The 21,769-nt window shown below is 39.7% G+C and overlaps 1 protein-coding gene across 2 annotated transcripts; it reads right to left on the reverse strand.

The window, feature by feature from the left end:
* Nucleotides 1-13,230: 13,230 nt before the first annotated feature.
* On the reverse strand, nt 13,231-21,366 carry LOC147619256 (F-box-like protein). Of its 2 annotated transcripts, none has more exons than XM_086772920.1 (4): nt 21,210-21,366; nt 20,911-21,105; nt 13,896-14,144; nt 13,231-13,806 (listed from the first exon to the last, which is right to left on the reverse strand). In XM_086772920.1, the coding sequence occupies exons 1-4, from the start codon at nt 21,306-21,308 to the stop codon at nt 13,531-13,533; spliced, it is 819 nt and encodes a 272-aa protein (XP_086629046.1). In that variant the 5' UTR covers nt 21,309-21,366; the 3' UTR covers nt 13,231-13,530. The 2 variants fall into 2 exon arrangements, with proteins under 2 accessions (XP_086629046.1, XP_086629045.1); XM_086772919.1 differs by having other exon boundaries at nt 13,231-13,809.
* Nucleotides 21,367-21,769: the final 403 nt, after the last annotated feature.

The raw sequence follows: 21,769 nt of genomic DNA on the forward strand, positions 1-21,769 counted from the left end.
ATAGTACTTACGACTAACTAAGTAAAGAGAGCTCTCAGGAGGCTCAGGCTCAGGCTCAGCCTCAGCCCCTCTCTCTCTCTCTCTCTCTCTCTCTCTCTTAATCACAATCTCAATCTCTCTCTCTCTCTCTCTCTCTCTCACACACACACACATGTCACACACAATCTCAATCTCTCTCTCACTCTCTCACAATCACTCAAAAAAAGTGCATGAGGTATTTCAGAAGGCCATACCTTTTTTACTAATCTTAATCCGTTTAAATGCTTTCCTCTTTGGGGCTGAACATAGCATTATCATGCTCCCATACCATCCACACATGCCAACAAGAACGCCCCCCCCCTCCCCCCCCCCCCCCAAAAAAATATGTGTCTTATTTGGGAGAGGAGTGAGAAAGGGTTTGATAGCATGTCATGCATAGGACATTGATTAAAATACTTTTCTAAAGTGGTCAGGATAGCTACCTAGAAGATACATTTGAGTAGTGTGATAAAGCAAATAAAATAGAGGATTAAGAGGACTAGATATTCTTGAAAACATGCTTTAAAAAAAATAAGCAATGAAAAATAATCAAACTTTTTGCATTACTCTTTTTCTTGATCATGTTCTCTTTGACTCTCAAATTCATCTTCTTCTCCACTTTATCCTTGATTTCTACAATGGTGATACTTAATTTATTTGTTTAAAACATGTTTTCATTTTCTTATTATGTAATTGATGCAATTGTTTAAAGGTTAATATGTGCTTAATGAATTATGGAATTTTGTCTCTATTGTACAAATTGGAACATTATTTGGGTCAATATCAAAACCAAAAAAGAAAAGATAGCACATTGACTCATGAGGTGTTCATGTGAATTAAGACATTATTTGGGTCAAAATCAAAAGCACAAAGTTTTTTACATAGCCTTTTCAAGGAGTAGCTTCATTGTGGATATTTGTTGGTCGGCAATGGGTACTAGCATGGCTTAGGCTTTTTAGATGCGTTAGTCAAGTGACAATTAAGGCAATGTCACGTTGCTGCATGTGAACACCCCTAGCTATGCCAATGTGCTTAGCATTGCATTTTATGGCATTAAGTACCCAAATTGGTGCTTTAATTAAATACAACAACACACAAACATGCCCATCATGTCATTAGGCAAGCATGGAGAGTGATCTAATGGCATTATGCATACACCAAACATAATGCTATAGGAATAAGTTGGGTCATTCAAATTATCAAGTGAACATGACCTTTTTGTACTTTGATCTTTCCATGAAGAAAACATCGTCTTGATGTTTGCGCAAAATGTTATAAATCAACCTTACTTATCTCTCTATCTCTCTCTCTCTCAAGAATTGTGTACGATGATTTAAGAAGGTCCATATCTTAAAAATCTATTTTGATGCTTTCCTCATAGAAGCTCAACATAGTGTTATGTACTCATAAGATTGATATGTATGCACATGCCTCCCCCCAATCAAAATCTCCTACATGTTCGGGTGCACACCTGCATATGTGTGCATGCATGCACCTGTCTCTCAAAAGAAAAGAAAAGAAAAGAAAAAAGGGCACAAAGTGATACAAAATGAATCCATTTTGATGATTTTCTCTTAAGAGCCACGAACATAGTCTAATGTAGTCATAAGATTGATACATATGCACATGCCTCCCACCACCTCTCTCTCTCTCTCTCTCTCTCTCTCTCTCTCTCTCTCTTTCTCTTTCTCTCTCTCTCATGTGTGTGCATGCGTGCGTATGCATCTTTTGTGGGGTTGGGGGAGTTAGGGAGTTTCTAGAAGACATATGTTTACATACAAGAAAATAAAGGAGATAAATTTAATGTTAATGAATGGACAAGACATTTATGAAAAGCAAACCAACAAGAAAAATAATGAATTTACTCTTTGCATTATAATCTCTTATGAAAACGCAATCATATGAAGATGTAATCCCTATTCATAATCATGTTTTTTGTTTCTCAAATTCATTTTGAGGACCCCCTACCCCCTATATACAATAAAAATATTTCTTCCTAAAGTATGGTAATGACGTCTACACGTATTGGGTAGAGAGTCCCAATTATACACAATGTCTTGGTGTCTGGCTAAGTGACAACATGTGTCACATTTTCCATAAAATCCTTACACCAAGAGATTTCTATGAATCCTCCTGTGTGTGTCTCTTCATGATTCTTACAAGTAAGAGTGGTAACATAATACAAAACTACATATAGCACACACCAATGTCTTACTCTCAGAGCAGCCTGCCTCTATGGACTGACTCCATCGTCTCCTAGAGTTGGTTCACCCATTCTTCTACGTTTTTCAAATAAATTTTTGGTTTAATTTGGAAAGAACCCATTTATTTAGGTCCATCCTACCACCCGCTTTCCAGTGGTGTATCCCATTTATACTTTGACCAATTAATCCATCTAGGCACAACCTAGACCTCATCCAATTCCTTGGGTCTAGCCCGCCACCCTACCCCACTGAGTCTATGGAGCCAACGTGAAATCACACACCCATAATCAATATTCTTGGTTCATTACTCACATACCCTACTGAGAACAATTCATGCACTCGATGGCATATGTTTCTTTTGAAAAACTAACATTTAACTTAAAAATGTTATACATCAAAATGGACTGAAAAAACATACATACTGAAACTTTGGAATACCATCTAGCTATTAGATAAAACAATGTCACATATATCCAAAATATCTCCTCGCACCACACCTCTTCTCCTCGGACCAAGAAAGATATATACACCATTGAGCCCGAGCACTCCAACTTGTGCTATTGTCCGATGTGGAGTCCACAAGTCTCGCATCCAAGATTGTTAAGAGACCCCTATGATGGCCATACCATTCCCATTCCCAAGAAAACACTCCAAGTCATGATCACACCAAAGTCTCGAGAGACTGACAACAAGTACGTCTAGCCCAGACCATGCCTCACAATGAAACTCAAGAGCCACCTCTATCCTCACACTAGACATACAATCCACATCCATCGAGATGGGTCAAGCTCTCAGACGACCATATTTGCGATAGGACTTGCCACTCGGATGACATAAACTTGGCATCACATTAGCTTGTATGGTACCTTCACAAGCCCTTCAACAAATAGTATTTCATCAAATAATATCTAAACAAGTATAAAAAATGATCAAGCAACCATGCATCATGAAACCAGATAGTCTCAGTCCTCCATCGAATCATTTCTTGACCTAATAAATATTTGTTCACCTTTGAATAAAATTTCAAATTTTTGAATCCGTTCTTCCCTCAAGCCATGAGGTCTCTAAGGGTCATATCTACTAGAGTCTTTTTCTTTCTACCCTTCAATTGTTTACTATAAGTCTCTTTAAGCATATTCTCAGGTATTACAAATCCTTTATTCTTGGTGCTAGAACTGAGTCCTATGTTTTATTAAAAGGATCGTAATTCTTAACTTTATCCTAAAGTCTTTATTCAAGGTCCTAGTCTATACTATGAGGATGATAAATTTCTTAGTTTAGGGTAAAAGTAAAAAATATCTACTATTTACTTGGGATAATTCAACTATTTATTCCCTTTTATGTTACACCTTAAAAGTGTATTTTAAGTGTTCTAATTTAATTTTTTCTAACTTTAAGAGTTAATTCGTATTGATGAACCTTTTTCCTTTTCCTAAGGAGGTTTCTCTTATGTTTCTCTCTCTAAAGTTTTTTCTATTTCTAAAGATAATCTTTGTCCTTATTTATGCTCCTTTATTCATCTATCAAAAAATAGACTTTCTCTCTCCTAACTCACATGAAGTCAACTAGTATCAAGGACTTAATTAATTGTTTCTTTATCATACTTCTACCTACTCCTATGTGGAAACTAAAAAGGGTAGCACTCTCTCTCTAGAATTTTACTAGGGTTCTAATCACACTTTTTTCTTTCTTTTTTCTAAAAGTCTTTCTAAATTTCTCCTATCTAATTGGGATTTTACTTTCCCATATTAGGCTTTATCCCCTAAACTTTAGGCTATTTAAAACTAGGTTTTCTCTCTATAAAAAAGAATTCTTTAGGGTCATAATACTACAATGCTTTTATCAAGATAACTTGTGCATACTTTGGGCAATATATCATAAAATTTTAAAAATTAACCTTCATTATCTCGTAAAAGGATTTCCTATGGACATAAAATATCTACTGTTCATTCAGTCTAGGAAAAAGGCCAAAAGTTCTATAGGTGAAAGGGAATAAAAACTACATTTATGTGCATAATTAATAAAATAAGCCAATATCTACATAGCCTTCTAAATCCTAATCTCCCTAATTTTATTCCATTTATAATCTAGGGCTAAAAGTAATTTATGGTCATTTACAAGACCATCCCTAAAGTCATTAAGGAGAGTTACCAAAACCAGATTATAAGCTTTTTACCCTATGGTTTAGGGTATTAATTTATTTTAGGATACACACATAATGTGAAGCATCAATTACTAAGGTTATACCTCATGTTTTAATCAACCTCCTATCCTAAGGTTGACTATGCATAATTACATAGAGGTTAATTCATTTATTTAATGGTCTAGGGCATAAATCACATGTCTAATAGATTTGAATACAACCTTTATTTACTATTAAATTTAACATAGAGCTAAATTAATGAAAGTGAAAAGAAAATCAGACTTCAAAGCTCAAAAAATAACTATGTACTTACATAAATTTAACAATTTGAATCTACCTACTTGTAAATAGGTCAAAGCTTGATATCTGTATATTGCACGGTGAGAAAAAAACCTCCAAACCTTCAAAAAACCACGCCTCCTTCTAGCCTTGCTTTCAATTCCCACACACTCCCAAATTTGACATAAATGGCCTATATAGCTAGTCTAGGTGGTACTAGATAATGTAGGGGTGGCATATAAGTATTGTAAGGTGAAAAGGGGGCGAAATAAATAGCAAAGATATTTTACTAGGCATGAGAGAAAATGAGGAAATGTGAGCCCGCTATATAGACCTCATCATCCCCCATGCATGAAATCCACCATATATGATATGTAGGAGTTCTAGCCATCATGCACTCCACATACACTAAGTTAACTCCATAGAAAGGGGGTAGACTAAGGCTTATTAAAGTATGAGCCCACCATGCACTAATATAACACAAGTTAAAGAATCCTAACCACACCCATGCACCAAACCACTAGCCAAAACCATGTACACTTACCACTTACCTAAAAAAACCAATCCACTTACTATTTTTCATCTACCATTCATCTCAAGTCCACTTGTTTTAAATAATGGTGGTTTTTGGGCCTTAGCCCATTCAACCTTAGACTAGTCATTTAATTTGATGGCACATGTACACATTAGTCCTTTTTATCCAATTAATTTTTGTATGGTGTTAACGTCTTAATTTTTGACCAAGCACATAACCCTAGGGTAAACCCACACTCTAAATTTAAATATGGGCTCAAATTTTTCAAATTTTCTTGGGATCTAGGTTCTTTCACACGTGGGTATACACACATATTTATACACATGTGCGCAAGTGCTCCCATATTCTATCCATAATTTCTTAGGGCATGTGAAACTTAGCATTTAGGGTAAAAATCAATGTTCCCACCTATATATTAAAATTTTAAGGACTTTTACCCATCCTAGGTAGAGATATTTTCCCATGTGTTCACTCATTTTACACATTTTACCTTTATTCAAAAGTACATAATTTTGACATTTTTAAGCAAAAAACCTTTTATTTAATAATTTCTTTTTGCATGGGAATTCTCTCCCACTTAAGCATTGAGATATCCTCATCTCACAAAATGGGGATAATCTTTGGTTAGATCCTCCTGTTTTTCCCAAGTTGCATCTTCAATAGGGAAAGATTTCCACTTAACCAAATATTCTCTTAGAATCTTGTTTCGTAAAGGTCTTTCTCTAATATTCAAGATCTCTTCGGGTTCCAAATCCATATGTCACTATACTCGCATGATGATATGAGAATCCTCTAAGATGTGCTCAAGGTTCAAATTGATACTTCTTTAGTAGGCTAACACGAAAGACATTATGAATCTTAAGATGTGGAGGAAGAAGCAACTCATAAGCCTGACTCTTCGGATTCCAACTCCATATGTGCTTGTACTCGCATGATGATCATCCTCTAAGATGTACTCACTTCTTTAGTAGGCTGACATGAAAGACATTGTGAACCTTAAGATGTTGAGGAAGAAGCAACTCAGAAGCCCAATCTCCAGTCTTTCTCATGATAACAAAAGGCCCACAATATCTTGTTGGTGATAACTTCTTATACTTTCCCAAGGATAAAGAACTCCTCTTGGGTCATACACAAAGAAAAACCATATCAACTTCTTTAAACTTACACTCAACCTCTTTGGATCTACATATTGCTTCTGTCTATCCTAAGCAGCTTTGATATCTCTTCTTATGGACTGTATCTGGTTGCTTATTTTATCAAGAATTTGCCTCAAAAATTCTACCCTAATCAGAGGGTGGACCATTCAAAGGCATAAGGTAATCTCAATCATACAGAGCTTTAAAAGGACTCATACCAATACTTTAATAATAAGAAGCATTATAAACAAATTCCACCAGATGTAGGTAATTCAACCATCTTTTTGTCTCACATCCAACAGAAAGCTCTAAGGGTGTCTGCTTTGATCCGATAACTTGATTAACCCTTTTAGTTTGGCCCCATCGGTATCTTTGGATAATAAGTTGTGCTAAAATAAAGAGAAGTCCCAAGTAGATCTTCGAAGAACGATGTCCAAAATTGAGAAGTAACCATTGCATGTATATTGCTCATAATTCTACAAGGTAATCCATGCAAATAGAAGATTTCTTGCAAGAATATACTGGTAATATCTGAGGTAATAAAGGTCTTATTTACTGGGATAAGATGTGCAACCTTGTGAGTTTGTCAAACCACAACAAATATGGAATCATATCAAGGACTAGAAGGTAATCTGGTGATGAAATACATACTAATGCACTTTCATTTCATCACCGGAATGCCTAAAGAATGCTATTTCCCAGGTAACTTAAACTTTTTGGCTTTAATATTTTGACAAATAAGGCATTGGTGGACATAATTCAGTACATCCTTTTTCATTCCTACTAGTAAAGAGAAGCTCTTCTTAACCATTGCAAAGATCTTCAAATAACCGAGATGTCATGCAATTAGTCTATCATGAGCCTCAACTAAGATCCAATTCTTGAAATTTCGATTACTTGGGACATATAAAGCGGTTGTTGTAGCGTAGGCATCCACCTTCAAGTTTGTATTCTTGTACCTTCTTCATTTCTTGTTGAACAGTTTTACTTTCCTGCATTAATAAGGTGACGATTGAAACAAAGAATACATCCATCCCAATCTTCTCCTTAATACCACTTATGTCGACCAAACAAATTTCATAAGGGTCAAAGTTTCAAATCAAGTTGATAATCGAAGGATTCTAGATCCATGTACCCTACCTTGATCCTTTTTGAAATACCAACCAGTTTCTAGAGTTCCAAATATCCCAAATACAACTATATCTAATAAGATTGAAGACTAAATTGACTGCCCCCCTACTTCTGTTAGTCTCCCAGAGCAACGAGTCCCCTTCACCCAATGCTAGAAGCTACCTTGTTGATGAGCACTCCTCAAGAATCTTTTTTGAGAGCTGAACATAGGGCTCTGCTCTTGACCTTAAGGAGTATCCACATGCCAAGTTTTATTACAAGCCAACTTTTAATACTTAATGGCCAAAAAGTTAGCTATTACAAACATTGTAGTGCTAAAAATACCATGTTGCACATGAGACGCAAGTTTTAGTACAAGATAACTTTTAATACTTAATGGCCAAAAAATTTAGCTATTACAAACATTGTAGTGCTAAAGAGCACCATGTTGCACATGAGACGCAAGGTTGTAGCTAGCATATGTGTTTATCAACACTAGCTTATATTCAAATGCGATCTTAGTGGCCTTGCCCAACTAGAGTCTGTTGGTGGGATTTATCTCCCAATCTTCTTCTTCAAAGTCAGTGACCCTGGCCATGTTACAGAGATGGGATGCTTACATAGCTTCTCTTCCCTAGCTTTGGCTTCTTGCTGAGAGATTGAATTTTTATCTCATATTCTGAGCTATCTAGTATCCATGTAGTTATTAGTATAGGATGGTTTCCAACACCGCCTCCTCCCTCACTCAATGTCCATGCATAGGTGTGTTATTACTTTGATCAAATGCGAAGTTGATAAAGATGACATAAAGAAGGTCTCTTTCTTGAGAGACTTCATAAAGATGTGTACACAATTTTCTAATGTTGGTTAGTAGATCATCTTGACTTCTCCATTCATAATGAGCTCACACACAAAGTGATACTAGATCTTAATGTGCTTTGTGTAAGCATATTTGTGTAAGCACGATCGTTGTAATTTCCATGTAACTTTGGTTGTTGTTGTTGTAATGCAACACCATGTCCCCTAAAGTTCTCAATCATACTTCCTTATAGAATGCAAAGCAGACCTCGTGGTGGTATTCACTATGTAAACAAGCTATATAACACATACGTTTAAGGGGTCACTAAATAACTCCCTACCTATATTTTTTTTAAAATTTTGGTACCTCTTTTGTGATTTTTTAGCTGATAAAAGTAACCCTTATTATATATGGATTTTTTTTCTTTTTTAATTAGAAAACCCATATTATTGCATGTTGATTTTATAGAACTCTATAAGCAAATAAAACCCATTTGTTGAAATCACATGTTATCTTATATATTCTTGAGCGAACTCCTCAAAAAAGTAGCTTGCTTGCCTTTACAAATGAAAGTATCATGGTATGCTTCTTTTTGTTGATCTATTATACACATTGCAAACTGATAGAGAAGAAGTAACCAATTAGTGTGGATGACTAGTGTTTGAATCACATTTCCAATTCAAACCAGATAAGCTAATCAAGGTCTTACTCGAAGTGTGTATGATGTCATCCATTTTAATGTCAACATCTGTTCCTTCCAGTGGTACTCTTAGGGATTATTTGAAAATTTACTCAACATAAGAAACTATAAAGTTGATATCCATCCCTATATTGCATAAGAATATAGGGCTCCCCACAAGCCTTAAGCCTCCAGCATAACAACCATCCACCAATGGGGAGTATAAATTGGATCTAAAGAGGGTCAAACACTATGACTACAAACATGGCTTATTCACACCTAATAATGCTAATAAATTGGATCTCAAGATCAAACACTATGACTACACACACATGGCTTATTAAGAAACAAATCAACACTGAATAATGCTAATACCAAAGCTTAATGGCAATACATAGACTCAAAGCCAAATTATTGCATTGCATCAAATCCCTCACTAAATTCAAGCCCATCAATAACTTTAAATAGTGTATATGGCATTGTACATGCACAAAAATACATGAAGACATGAATGTATGCTACTTAGACAACAAGCCTACTAGGAAAATGTCAAAATACCTAGCCAACAAAGAACTTCAACGATGTGCATTTAACATAATGTCACTAGATGCACAAAATGGACAATGTTATTCTTGCAATAAATGAACTAAAGCCACCTAGGCCAACTCATAGCTCAAAATGGACCATTCTTACAAGAAATGAACTAAAATCACCTAGGCCAAATCATAACTCAAAGTGGACTTTTTTTCTAGCAAAGAAATGAATAGAAAACACCTAACCTATAGTTTCTTACATCTCTTGTAGCCCATAGCACTCTTTTTGATATTTAGTTCTTCATGCATTCAAATGTGACTTTGGTCCAAAGAACTAGAAAAATTAAGTTATATGAATGTTACCTAGATATAACAAAGTTTGATAGGAAAACTTTTTGTCACGTAGGCTGTAACGCCTGTGACCGACGGCAGACCGGATGGCTATATCCGGGGTTCAGTGGGAGAGGACGCCCATACGGAGTCATGTTGGGCGGCCAGGCTAGTGTGGACGGCAGGCCACACACTATATAGCCTGGGGGATGAGGGGCAATCCTCATTCTTCCTCTATGGCTGGGTGGTGAGCCAGAGGTCGTCCCCTCTTGTGGTAATGCCCGTAGCGGCGTTACGGGAATGTAACACTGGTATGTAGGCTGTAACGCCTGTGGACCGACGGCAGATCGGATGGCTATATCCGGGGTTCAGTGGGAGAGGACGCCCATGCGGAGTCATGTTGGGCGGCCAGGCTAGTGTGGACGGCAGGCCACACACTATATAGCCTGGGGCATGAGGGGCAATCCTCATTCTTCCTCTATGGCTGGGTGGTGAGCCAGAGGTCGTCCCCTCTTGTGGTAATGCCCGTAGCGGCGTTACGGGAATGTAACACTTTTGAACCACCAAGCTAGCAAAGAACTCAAGCAATGTGCGTTTAACACCAAGGTCACACAATGGATATCTAGTTTTTAATACAATACATGAGTTAAAAACAAAAATATGAAACATAACAACTTTCTAGTGAGAGGATATCACTAAATAACCTTCTTGAAGAGCTTGATGGATGTTGCAAAAGCTTGAGTGGAAGCTAAAGAGTTTTTAGTTAAAACAATTCTCTTAAGTGGGAAAGGGAGATTTAAAGGTGTATTTCAAAATCCTAATTTTAAGTATGAGATTGATACATGAATATGACATGTCCCATAAACTTTTGTGGTACATTTGTTGAAGCCTCAAAGGGTTATTTACGTCATCCACTTTGCCACATTACTTTCTCGGGGACCAAAAGTACAAGCTATAAAGACAAAAATAATGAAAGAAGCCCAAATAATAAGAAGTCTAAATGACACAATAATGTGTTTTCATTAAGTTTTTCCCCAATTGGCATGACCTTTGGTAGCATAACACACCTTACAAGATAAAGAAAAGAACTAACAGTTAATTTACAAGATAAAGAAAAGAACTAACAGTTAATTTACAATCTCATTGCTATTAAAAAGGTACATTTCTAAAGAAGGATGACAAAAGAATGTTAACAGTTTGGTAGGTAGTGTGAAATTTAGTAGGTAAAAGAAGTATAGTCCTTGGGAAGGAACAACTAAAAAGAATATATATGTGTGTGTGTGTGTTTGTTTAAAGGGTCTAATAATCATAGTGCTAAGCCCTTGATTTAGGTTAAGTGGCTATGATTTAGGAGGGAAAATAGTTTAGTTTTATGAAGAGGAAATATTTAGGACATATTAGTTCAGTAATGTGGTGAGAAATCAATCTAGTAATGTGGAGAGAAAATATTTTAAGAAACATTAAATAAATAAACAATAAAAATAGAAAATAGCAAAGAAAACTAAAGAGGGGAAAGCTAATTTTGGACGTAGTTATAAATTATCCTTAAAACAAAGGAAATAATGTGGCTTAGAATTAAGCATAATTAAAAGAAATTTGGCATAATAAATGTGTGTGTGTGTGTGTGTGTACGTGTGTGTGCGCGCATGCGTGTGTGTGTGTGTGCGTGCGTGCGTGCGTGCGTGTGTGTGTGTGCGTGCGTGAGAGAGAGAGAGAGAGAGAGAGAGAGAGAGAGAGAGAGAATAAAGAAAGAGGGTTCTATTTATGTTTACCAAAGGCCAAAACAGCCTATGACACAAAATACATCAATGAAGACCATGAAGGTCTTACACCAAATCTCTAGTGTAAGAAAAAGAAATATCAAACCAAACTAAGAAGGTCTTTCACCAAATCTCTAGCCCAAGAAAAGAAATATCAAACCAAACTAAAAAGGATGTCCTAGTGTTCATCTACTATGCTACTACGATATGTATGTTAATCCTCTGACTTGATTTTGAGGACCACTAAATCCCTTTGTTTGTTTTCCTTAGCTTCACTTACATCCACCGCTTGTATCTTGCAAGTATCTAGTACATAAATAGTTTTTTATCAATGTAATTTGGAGTGCAAAATGACCAGTTACACCATCACCATATGGAGCTCCCCTAAATGTATTATAGACTTACTATATTGAAGTTTGCATATTATTGGCTAGTATCATATCCTTTTAAAATCATTAAAGTTTGAATTTATCCAACTGTACAAGTTACATTACTACATAAATAGTTTTTTATCAATGTAATTTGGAGTGCAAAATGACCAGTTACACCATCACCATATGGAGCTCCCCTAAATGTATTATAGACTTACTATATTGAAGTTTGCATATTATTGGCTAGTATCATATCCTTTTAAAATCATTAAAGTTTGAATTTATCCACCTGTACAAGTTACATTACTCTTCTACCCATCTTGCAAGCACTAGTAGTAATTTGACAAACCAATGCATATTCATATCAAAGATAAGTTTGGGTTTAATGTTTTATTCCATGGTCTCTACATAGGTTTGAGCCCCATATCTAGAAAGACAATGACATCACGCATCAAACAAATATGGGTGTCTTCTTTTCTCTAAGTGGAGAAATGTACTTGAATAATATTCACAGATGGCATACAAATGATGATGAGTCAACAATGAATGATATGCATGGATGGAGTGGAGAGAGAGACAGATGAGTGGAACCTCTTGGCCATTGCTATGAGAGAATGAAAAGTTTCGTAAAATCCATTTGACTACCTAAAAATGCCTTTGAATTTCAATCTACTGCTATGACCTCTCAATGGCATACCAAAATTTTTCCCATGAAAAGCAAGCAATAGGTAAAACTCAAAGTCGTGAAGATAATAAGACAAATGCATGATGTGTTTCCCATGGAAACAATAGCTACCTAGAAAGCAAGATGTGATATCAAAAAGAGCTCGGAGAAGTGTGTGTGTGTGTATGTGTGTGTTTGAGATACACACACACATATACACATGTACATACTAGGTATGTGTGCGTGTGTCTCAAACACAAAGTGGTGTATGTGTATGTGTGTTTGAGATACATGCACACATACACATGTACATACTAGGTATGTGTACACGTGTGTGTCTACACAATGTATGTGTGCATGTGTCTCTCTCACACACGCACACACATACATACCAGGTAAAGGACTCTCACTATGCCTAGCATTGCAAGAGGAAACACTCATGTTTTTAAGTTCCACACACAATACATACTAGGTATAGGACTCACTAGGCCTAGCATTGCAAGAGGAAACACCCATGGCAAATGCATTTTTTAAGTCCCCCCCCCCCCCCCCCATTTGTCCTCCACATGGCACCTGACCACATGATAACACGCACACATGATTTGAGATTGTTTCAACAAAGAGACTTGATTTCTGTTTTAATGCTTTACATTTTCGGTACAAGTCTGTAGCAAATCATCACTGTATTTGTGAAACCAAGTAAAACCAAGTATTTTGTTCATTTTCTGACAATGAATGGGGGGATGATGAAGCTGTTGCAGATGTCCTAACATAAACTGCAACAACAATGTGATGGGGGAGTTACGTGTCAAGTTGGCCTGTACAAGTCCTCAAACGTGAAGAGGATGCCACCATTGAAGCTGGGCAAGACAGGAATCGGATCAAACTGTACATATCCCTATTTCAGGTGACCTATAAATATATAAAATCTGTACAAGGGCATATATATACAGCAGTGGAGATCTCATGCTATCGCTGCGAGTGCATGCTCCGAGCAACCCAGGCACTCGATTCAAAATCAGCTGATATTTGCACCCGCAGGACTTCATGGAGTGCACCTCTATCAATCACCTCAAGGAAAGACCGTGGTTCCAGCTCTGTTAGATTGATTAAGGATGCGATCCGCACGTGCATTTCATCATGCCTGCGGAATCCGTTGGTCCATCCTCCAAGACTCCACCATCTCAAGCAGACCTGCCTTTCACCCACTTTGTTCTTTGCAAGTGCCTCTCTAGCATCCTTACTCTGCTAAGAGAGAGAGAAAAAAAAAACGTATCAGATAATGTGCACATGGAAGGTGAACCAAACAGCCTCTAAGACAGGATATTACAAACCTTCATTTTCAGATGCACGAGGCAATAGTGTAGTCCAAGAAGGTTGACGAGAACACTGTGCTTTGCCACCAGCAAAAAGATCTGCACATCTTGAAACTCCAGACCAATTGAAGAGAGCAAGGCCATGGCTTTTTGATACTCTGCTACTTCTACCGAATCGTAGCAAGCCCGTGCTTTTACATATTCAATAACTGATGTGGCCCCACTAGCCATTTGCTTGTGCACATATATATACTCTGCACGCCAACCCTGCTCACAGAGATCCCAAGTGTGGAAAGGAAAGCGCACTCACTAAGTGTATTATTTGAGCAACCAAACAATTACTATATTGCAAAAGTAAACATGATGTCCTTGACTCCTATCAACCATATAATAAACTGCAAACACGGAAGTTGCAACAAAACAAGGAAGCCACTGTAAAACCCTTGTTCAGACAACCCAAACCAACCTGCATGGTGAGCACCACAGACAGCACACGCATACACATGCATGTATAAGATCATGGGAAAAGCAGCTGACTGCCGACACAAAAACTCAATCTTAGGCCCAACTCAAGATTACTCCAATAGCTGATTTCTAAACCATTCTACACATTGTGTAACCAATCTCGGGGGGGGGGGGGGGGGGGGGGGGGGGGTGTAGGGTATTCACACACGACTATTAATGTGATTTAACACTTGAAACAACATGCACTTAAACCATCCACTTAATCAACAGGCGCAACTTTAAAACTTCACACCGCACTGGGACCGGAATGGGCCCGCCCCTCCCCCCGGAATTTATGCCACATTACACCGCCTGACCACAGGAAGTTCCGGATCAGTCTTTGGCGAGGGGCAATGTGCTGCTCTGCGGAAATATCAAAGCCCACCTGGCAGCCAAATAGCATACAATTGCACTTGGTGGAATCCATCGGAACTCTCGTCAAGCGGACGCCAAGTGGGGCTGGGTGTGCCGCTGACCCAGAAACCACACGACTTGTGCCAGTTGATCCGCGCCCCAAAGGCCACACGAAACTCCCCTACTATTGCCACAAAACGAAGGAGATTACCCTCCGAACCGGTCAAGTATGTAGCAGTGTCATCGGCAAACTTTGCATCTAGAAGCTCCATCATGCATAGTATAGACTAGATACTATGACACCCCCACTAACGTCATCAGTGCCCAATAGTGGGTGTAGAACTTGGTATGCCTTTTGGTCTCACCAATGTCCCAGCCACATTCAATCGTATGATGGATAGGATATTCCGACCCCATCGAAAATTCACAGGTTTATTCTTTGATGACATCTTGGTTTTCTCCAAGAATGAGCAAGAGCATAAAACTCATTTGGCCATAGTGTTTGAAGAGTTACAGAAGCATAACTCTTCATTACTGCCAAGAAAAGTGAGTTCTTTCTTTCAGAGATACACTATTTGGGCCACATTGTATCCAAGGATGGTGTAAGAATGAATCCTGCCAAGATTGAAACCATTCGGAATTGGTCGGAATTGCAAAATGTATATCAAGTACGTAGTTTTTTGGGGTTATGTTCATATTACATGCGCTTCATAAAGCATTTTGCTATGATTGCCACGCCTCTACATGATCTCACGAAGAAGAAAGCCACTTTTAAATGGACCCCTAAGGAGCAGGATGCCTTCTTGCAACTCAAGAATGCTATCATATGTGGACCCGTCTTGATTGTTCCCGACTTGCAAAAGCCATTCATGGTGGAATGTGATGCATGTGGGAATTGTTTAGGGGCTGTCCTAAATCAAGAAGGTCATGCAGTTGCATATGAGAGCCGCCGATTGCATGATGCCGAGCTTCATATGGATATCTCTGAGAAAGAGCTCTTGGCTGTAATTCATGCCTTAAAGATATGGAAGCATTATCTTCTTGGGGCTGAATTTGTAGTCAAGACAGATCATCAAAGCTTGAGATATTTTCTATCTCGAACAAAGCTTTCGGAGAAGCAGATGAGAATGGCAAACTTTCTTTCCATGTTTCATTTTCAGATTCTACATACTCCGGGAAAGAAAAATGTAGTGGCAGATGCATTATCGAGGAGGCCTTATGTGGCTGCAGTTTCAGGGACTCTCATGGGGACTTATCTGCCATGCAAGATTTATATCATTTGGATGCTGATTTTTGCCATATATGGACTGATTTGATGGCTGGTCACTCACATGCCTCTTATGTGATCAAAGAGGGTTATCTTATGAAGGATAACTGCTTATGTGTGGTGAAGGATATGCGTCCAAAGGTTTTGGAGGAATGTCACGTTCCACCTTATGCTGGTCATAGAGTATCATGCCTACTACATGCATGATTGAGAGATATTTCTTTTGGCCAAGCATGCGTAAAGAATTGAGGCATATACAGTACGAGAATGTCTTACATGCCAAAAGGTGAAATTTGATAGGCAAAAGCCTCCAGGTTTGCTTCAGCCATTGCCTATTCCCTCGCAGCCATAGGAAAGCATTACTATGGACTTTATTATGGATTTGCCTAGATCCCATCATGGGAATGATGCTGTTTGGACCATTGTGGACAGGTTTAGCAAGCAAGCTCACTTCTTGCCCGTCAAGAAAACCATTAAAGTTGATCATATGGTGAAGCTTTTTCTTGCTAACATCTTCAAGTATCATGGTATGTCTAAGTCCATTGTTGGGAATAGAGATCCCAGGACTACGAGCCTCTTCTGGAGGGCTTTATTTGATAACATGGGCACTAAACTTGAGTTTTCATCAGCTTATCACCCCCAAACGGATGGCCAAAGTGAAGCTGCAAATTCAGCCGTGTTGGATTTGTTGAAGTGTTATGTGGCAGATCAAAAGACTTCATGGGAGAAGTATCTTCCACTTTTAGAGTTTGCCTACAACACACAGTTCATGCCTCCACAGGGAAGGCCCCGTTTTTGAGATTATTTATGGCAGAGTGATCTTGCCACCCATCCTTCGTACAAAGGATGAGATTTTGGCAACTGATGAGTATGTGCGTGACTTGGATGTAGCCTTTGCTCATCAAGTGCGGACAGCCATTGCAAGGTCACAAGATAAGCATAAAAGGACTGCTGAGACAAGCATAGAAGGAACATGCAAGTCAAGGAAGGTGATTGGGTATTGCTGAAATTTGAGAAAGCTAGGCTTCGGAAGAGGCCAGGACGAGAGGGATCATATCCAAAGCTTTCTACTCGATATAATAGACCCTTCAAAGTGATTGACAAGATCAATGAAGTGTCCTTCAGGCTTGCTTTACCCAGCCATTGGAAGATTCACAATGCCTTTCATGTGAGTCTTTTGCAGAAGTATGTGGGGCCAGATCCAGAGGAGCCTGTCAGAGAAGATCCGCCAGAAGTTGATGAGCTTGAGGAGATCCTTCAGCCAGAGCAGATTGTATTTCACAAGAAGAGAAAGTTACCACATGGAAAGCTTTCCAAGAGATACCTTGTGAAATTTAAAAATTATTTGCCGATTGATGCAAAGTGGGTAGATGAGGATTATTTTGTTGACTACCCTTAGCTTCTGCACGCATATCTTGAGGCTTTTCAGTTGAGGTCAACTGTTTAGAAGCCCACGGGGATGTCACCATTTGGTCCATCTCCATTTCTGGAGCCACTTCTATGGGACTGTCACTCCATAGAGCGGCCAGATTTGTGCCATGTTCACATGGGGCCAGGCCAGTGTCCCATGTGAAAGGGCCAAGCCAGTGTCCCATGTGAAAGGGCCAGTCTTATGGTGTCACATGGACGAAAGCCAGATCAGTGCCACCTATGTGTGACCAGTGCTGCGTCACATAAACGGGAACCAGTTTCGTGCCACCGATGTGTGATCTGCTTTGTGCTGTATGGACGGGAGCCTGTTGGTGCCACCTGTGTATGGCCAGGATAGTGTCTTACCTATGGGACTGTCACTCCATAGGAAGACCAGGACATATTTATTTATATCTGTCGCGCCAGTTTTGTACCCGACAGGAACCTCTTGTACAAGTTTCATGAAAGAGATATTTCATCCATTATTTGTGTACATGCATTTATGCCTGCATGCATAAATTTATTTTTACATGACTTGTTTGCGGGTGTCTTCCTATTATGTTGTGCCAGTACACTGGACGGGGACGCCCCCAGTGTACTGTGGAGTGTTGATTGCTGACTTGGTGGTGTGGCATGTGAACGAGTGATAAGTATTTTCATTTTGGCCTTTTTTAATTGGTAAAATCCATAAACTAGAGTGAACCTTAATATTTATAAGGTATTATGTTCACCCCCAAATTGAATAGGGGTTGGACATTTGCTTGAGAGGGGGGCCCAAAGTAATAATTTAAATTAAGGTTTTATAACCTTTAAAATTAAAGCCTTGCATGGAATACCCACGTGTGGGGTTGGTGGATTTACTTGCCATCTTCATCAACTATTGTACCCGCCTCTCCACGCCTGGCTGTACCTACCCCTTCACGCCTCCTCCACGCCTGGTTGTACTCGCCTATCTGCTGCCCCTACTGTACCAGCTATTGTACCCGCCTATCTACCCTGCTGTACCGGCTGTTATACCCGCCTCTTCACCGGCTGTGGTACCTGCCTTTTCCACGTGTACCTGCTCTACTTGCCAAGGAGCTGCTGTACCTGCAAACAGAGCTCACTGCCCTGCTGTACCTACAAATTGTTGGCTGCCCACGTGTACCTGCTGTACCTGCTCCGTGTACAGGCTGGTTGCTCTGTACAGCAGCTGAATGCTTCCATTTGGAGTATAATATAAAGGGAAATGGTCTTCATTGCTGAGATATGAATTAAAATCCATGCCATGTATTTATTTCAATATTTTATCTCAAATTCAGATAACAATTAAAGTTAAATGCTGTTATTTCAAGCTTTGTGTAGGCAAGTTTCTTCTCCACTTGCATACACTTTAGAAGATCATTGGGAAGTGGTTTCTCCCGTGATTGCCCTGACCGTGCCCTCACCTATAGAGGAGCCAGTGAAGGTCAAGAGGGTATGAGGAAAAACCAGGTACAAAGCTTAATTGGGAGAACCGGGATACGTTCCCACCGCAGTGTAACACTGTTGCCTACGTTAGTACGAGCGTGCCCGTTTGTGTACGGTCCCGGAAGACCAATGAAGGGCAAGTGTGCACCCAGTGAAGGTGGGAATGAGCCTGTGATTTGAGGCTACTCCGACCAACACTTTCTTCATCGACTTGAACCACATCAGTTTGGTTGTTTTCACTCCCTAGTGGAGAAATCTGGACTTTCAGGCCCATGATACTTGTACAAATATAAATACTCCAAGAAATACAATAAGTATTGAAGGGGAAGGGAGGGGGGGGGGGTTCCTTTCCGGCCCCAGTGCTGGTATCATTGGTATTTTTTTTCAGTATTTCTAGTATTTGTGTTGCTTATGTTGTTCCATTGATTAATATCAGTTAGATTAAGTGTTCTAAATATGTGTATATTGTCTTCCGATCTATAGGCCTCTTGTAGGGAGCGGTCACAAGGGCAGCAGTGGAGCAGGCAAGGGCAGAGGCGGGAGCAAAAAGGACAGAACAGGCGGCTGGGGCAAGGCGGAAGCAGCTTCGGCAGAGGCGGAAGGGGCAGTCTGGAAAAGAAGGGACAGAGGCAGGGGCAGGAATCAACAGCGCGAGCTCACCTCATCAACTCCTACATGTATGTTTTTGGATTTGGCCTCCTTGGAAATTTCCTCTTTCGATTATTACACACTTTGCAATTGTGTGTATCCTTGATTCTATTTTGTGTGTGGGCTCCCCCAAAACACTGATCAAAGCTGGTAAAAGGCCAGAATGGTGACAGATACTTTGACGATTGAACGGGGATTTGAAGGCAACCCACTTGTACTACGGAAATTCTTGTCCAACTAACACAACATATTCAACCTTTTGCAAGCCCTACAAAGATGTCATAAAGACACTTTAACATGTTCACACTCGGCTTATAAGCAAGTGCTTCATTTCCTTCTCATCTCCCAACTAAGTGGTACCTCAAAATGATGTTAGCTAAGAAGAAGGAATCATAATTTCATGCATATACGAAAGCGTAAGGAAATGATTTGTGTTTTTCAATAAATGCAACAAAATAGACATGATGCTATCCATTTACGTCAATCCCTTGACAGCATGCTGAAGGTTGTGCCCACTCTGAAGAAAAAACACCATGAGCAACATAGATTTCTTTACTCCCCCCCCCCTCCCCCCAAAAAAAAAAACTAGAGATATATGGTCAAGAGTAATATTTGGTTGCTTTTATCCATCAAGGTCATAAAAGTGAATAATTAGATCTCTTGTGGGGCCAACCTTGTAACAGCTAAAAGTTTTTGCAATTATCAAGGCTCTCTTTGAAATTTATGAAACTCTCAGTCCCACATAATCATTAGCTATACAGGGGGATCTAGCGAGGTCTGCACACTTCTAAAATAAGGTGAACCTCCTACCTTGGCCAATGTGAAAAATGAATCATGGTAATCATTCAGCAGTGGTGATCTTGCAATAAATGTGCCGCAAAGAAGATAATTTTATCTTGTTTAAGCCACCAAGGTGGTTACATATGCAAATGGCCATATAGGTACTGCGACTCATGAGGACAATCTCCCACACAAACCCAGCCTGTGGCCAAGATAGGTGGAATAAGACCCAAATCTCCACATTTGCCACACATCCATCCATACGACCATGTGGCTAGCCTCCATAAAAATGCCTTCTTTGCACTAAATGCTCAGACACAGTACCAACATGAACAACCCTGATAAAAGGGCAAACCATGCAGATCTTTTGCATGCAGACTGTAATCAGGATGGTGGTTTGGCTGATTGGGAGGCCAAAACCCAGCATCACAAGTCTGTAAAGAGTCTCTAAAACACTCAAACTGCAGGCCGGCTTTGGGCAGGTACCTTGGGGGGGGGGGGGGGGGGGGGGGGGGGGGCCGGGGGAGTGCAACATAAGGTGTATAATGTCAATTGCTATGTGTGATGCTCTATGCAGCATGCAGAACCATTGAAAGAGAAAAGACTAAAAGCATAGTGAACCTTGCAAGAAGCAGTCATTTCTGCAGTGGCCGAATGGTTGTCCTTGAGTTGGGGGAGGTCTCCTTGTTCGGGTCTACAATTCTTAAAGCTTGGCAGGCACCATCTTCTCTTGTAGAGGGCATACCAAACAAAGTTGGACGAGCAGAGGGCACGCCATTGCCGAGAGCAAGAACCCAAGGAGCACACGTCCCACATCTGCTTCAAAAACACGCGCGCGCACATACACACAGAGTCGGTGAGTGTAAGATAGCCATAGACATATAAATGGTAAATCCTTTGTCACCATAGAAGCATTTTACCGAGAGAAGGGCGATGATACACTGACACAAATCGTCCGGTATTTCGAGGCCATGGATGCTCCACTGACTTTGAGCTTCATCTCCCTCGGTTGTTTCCATGGAAAATGGGGAAAAAGAATCCAAGACAAAAGGGGGGAGAGAGAGAGAGATGCATATCCACATGGCATCTTTTTAACCGTCTATTCTTTGCGTCTTTCCCACCTCTCCACTTGGCATGACTTGGTTGGTTTCTTTGCCCATTTCCTCTCTTTTTTAATGATTCTTTGACCATTTCCACTTGTCCCAACAGTGTAGCCTTCTGCAAATTTGTAATGTATATTCACGCAAAAGATTTGTAATGTATTAATTTATGCCACTAACATGCCATAAATTAATACATTTACAAAGGCCTTCCTCGCCATCTGGTCTACCTCCTCCCTCGTCCTTGCCATTGCCCCCCATCCTCGTCCTCGTCCTCGTCCTCACAGCCGCCCCGTCCATCTCCTCCTCGCCATCTGCTTGGTGGCCTCCCTCACCTCCTTAGTCCCGACGAGCGCTCTCCCCGTCATCTCCTCACGGCC

This window comes from Cibotium barometz, chromosome 33 (assembly GCF_041138505.1).
Source record: "Cibotium barometz isolate CiBa-2024 chromosome 33, ASM4113850v1, whole genome shotgun sequence".
NCBI classification, from domain to species: domain Eukaryota; kingdom Viridiplantae; phylum Streptophyta; class Polypodiopsida; order Cyatheales; family Cibotiaceae; genus Cibotium; species Cibotium barometz.

What these genes read in the sequence shown, in the direction of transcription:
- LOC147619256 (XM_086772919.1), bottom strand. Translation starts at nt 21,308, where the DNA reads ATGGAAACAACCGAGGGAGATGAAGCTCAAAGTCAGTGGAGCATCCAT. An exon ending in GTATCATCGCCCTTCTCTCG is followed by an intron (nt 21,106 to 21,209) that starts GTAAAATGCTTC and finishes TTTTTGAAGCAG; the next exon opens with ATGTGGGACGTGTGCTCCTT. An exon ending in AAATGACTGCTTCTTGCAAG is followed by an intron (nt 14,145 to 20,910) that starts GTTCACTATGCT and finishes CTCTGTGAGCAG; the next exon opens with GGTTGGCGTGCAGAGTATAT.